Source organism: Saccoglossus kowalevskii, chromosome 22 (genome assembly GCF_978046115.1).
Source record: "Saccoglossus kowalevskii chromosome 22, keSacKowa6.1, whole genome shotgun sequence".
In the NCBI taxonomy this organism is placed as follows: domain Eukaryota; kingdom Metazoa; phylum Hemichordata; class Enteropneusta; family Harrimaniidae; genus Saccoglossus; species Saccoglossus kowalevskii.
Genome location: NC_140662.1, coordinates 14,872,275 through 14,873,321, shown reverse-complemented (window position 1 = coordinate 14,873,321; position 1,047 = coordinate 14,872,275). Strand labels below are relative to the sequence as shown.

Genomic DNA, 1,047 nt, shown 5'->3' with positions numbered 1-1,047 from the left:
TCAAAGTAGCATTAAACCGCTCACCAAACCATTACATGCTGGGTGATTTAGAGTAGTTAATAATTGTTTGATAGACAACACTCTTCTCACTTCCTTCATAATGTCAGATACAAACTCTGTCCCTAGATCAGTTAGGGATTTGGGTACACCATCCTGACTATATATACTAACTAATGCACCAGCAAGTACTTCTGAAGTAATTTTCTTTAACGCTACAGACTCAGGGTATCGTGAAGCATAATCTACAACAGTTTCAATGAACCTATGACCTGTCTCAGTCACTTGACGGATCGGAACAATCAGATCCATATCTATCATTTTGAATGAAACTTCAATCAAGGGCATATCATAATGGCACCTTGTTAACACGACCCCTAGGAGTGGTCGTCTGACATATATCGCATGACCTGCAATACCTAATAACATCAACCTGCATCCCAGGCCAATAATACTGAGTTGCTATTCTATCTGTTGTCTTCTTAGCACCCAGATGACATGCCATAACTGACTCATGAGCAAGTGCTAGTACTTGATCACTGTAACACAATGGTACAACTAATTGGGAACACACACGTCCTCTATTAACATGGCTGGAACTTTTTATACATCAGCCCCTTATTCATCACATACCTTGCCTGATTGCTACGACCTGTGATCATCTCCTCACCTGTACTCACTAACTTTCTAGCACGCTCTGAAATGGAATCAGACTGCTGTGCCTCTCGCACTGCATACACAGTATAAGGTTTCTTACCATCATTAGTAACCACGCAACTGTGTAACTACTTAAACTCAGGAACTATAATCCTACATAATGTTTTTTTCTTAGCTAACTTCTGAGCCCTATTCTGTACAACCTGTACAACATCAATACTATCATTCTGACTGGAATCAATGGTGGGTCCACAACTACTCCCACTAACTGAAGGCTCAATTATCTCAACAACTTGAGAACAACCTTCATCAATATAGGGCACACTAGCCTGACTACTAGTAGATATACAACCTAAGGGAACACCAATACCCGAAGGACAACTACCTTCGCCA

General features: G+C 40.7%; 1 protein-coding gene across 1 annotated transcript; it reads right to left on the bottom strand.

Moving 5' to 3' along the window:
• LOC144356698 (uncharacterized) lies at positions 1-318 on the bottom strand. The gene has a single exon (XM_078011364.1). The coding sequence runs from the start codon at positions 316-318 to the stop codon at positions 1-3; it is 318 nt and encodes a 105-aa protein (XP_077867490.1).
• Positions 319-1,047: the final 729 nt, after the last annotated feature.

Coding starts and splice junctions, on each gene's coding strand:
- LOC144356698 (XM_078011364.1), bottom strand. CDS start 318: ATGATAGATATGGATCTGATTGTTCCGATCCGTCAAGTGACTGAGACA.